The sequence below is a fragment of the Octopus bimaculoides genome, chromosome 26 (assembly GCF_001194135.2).
Source record: "Octopus bimaculoides isolate UCB-OBI-ISO-001 chromosome 26, ASM119413v2, whole genome shotgun sequence".
Taxonomy (NCBI): Eukaryota; Metazoa; Mollusca; class Cephalopoda; order Octopoda; family Octopodidae; genus Octopus; species Octopus bimaculoides.
In genome coordinates, this window is record NC_069006.1 from 9907329 (window position 1) to 9908610 (window position 1282).

The 1282-nt window shown below is 36.3% G+C and overlaps 1 protein-coding gene across 1 annotated transcript in view; it reads right to left on the bottom strand.

The window, feature by feature from the left end:
• Positions 1 to 1282, bottom strand: part of LOC106868957 (anoctamin-7) — a 300499-nt gene that overhangs the window by 60297 nt on the left and 238920 nt on the right. The window contains exon 6 of the mRNA XM_052976901.1: positions 605 to 773. Within this exon, the coding sequence (XP_052832861.1) occupies positions 605 to 773 (169 nt within the window). The remainder of the gene's footprint in view (positions 1 to 604; positions 774 to 1282) is intronic.

Sequence of the window (1282 nt, forward strand, 5' to 3'; positions counted from 1 at the left end):
GAATCAGTAGTTCTTTGACTGCTATTTCTAAATTTTCAGTATATATATATATATATATATAATATATATATGTATATGTGTATGTGTGCATATGTTTGTGTGTCTATGTTTGTCCACCCAACATCGCTTGACAACTGATGCTGGTGTGTTTAGATCCCTGTAACTTAGCGGTTCAGCAAAAGAGACTGATAGAATAAGTACTAGGCTTACAAAGAATAAGTCCTGGAGTCGATTTGCTCGACTAAAGTCGGTGCTCCAGCATGGCTGCAGTCAAATGACTGAAACAAGTAAAAGAGAGTAAAGAGTAATTGTTTTGGATGAATTGTGAAAAGAAAAAGGAAACAATTAGCACCAAGGGCTTTAAAGAATCTTCCAAACAGGGAATTATTTTAAATAAATTGCAAAAAGAATTATTCCAAGAAATTTAAAGAATCTTTGAAACAAGGAGTAACTTTGAATGTGTTGTGAAAAATATTAATCAGAGGAACTTTGAAGAATCTTCCAAACAGGAAATCGTTTTGAATGAGTTGTGAAAAAAATAATTCCAAGAACTTTGAAGAATCTTCCAGACACACAGAGAATAATTTTGGTTGGTTGTACTCACATCGTGCAAGGGGAATGCGTCGGAGATAATCTTCTCATCAATCATTCTCTCAATGCCGATTTCTGCCTTTTTTCGCCGACCATAAACGGTGGTGGAGAGAATCTCCCAGACAGCCGCACTGCGCTGGGTGCTAGTGAAGAAGTTGAGGTGGTCATCACTTCCCAGGAACCTGAAGAGCAAAGAGAAACCTGGTACTTGAAAGGGTTTCCATCAAAACATCACACATAAAACACACTCACACATACACACACTCACACACATACACACAGAGTCATCACACAAATATACATGCTAATCTCACATGCGCACACATATACACACATGTACATGCACATCTGTGCACTCCTGTACACATACACATTCATGTGCACACACATGCATGCACACATGTATAACTTCACCCTCATGCACACACATGCACATACATGACCTTTAGTAATACCCTTAAAGCCAAGAACTTTTCAGCCCCACCCTCATATATATATGTATATATAAAATTAAGAGGAATGACCACTAAAGTGGACACCTAATATGCTAAACATAGATGTCAAATTGCCATTACCACGAAGAGTGTGTTCTCAAGAAAAATCTCACCAAAACATCAAAATGTAAAAATGAACAAGACAAATGAAAATATATGAAATAAAAAATGATTACCTACCCTTATTATTTAATTTA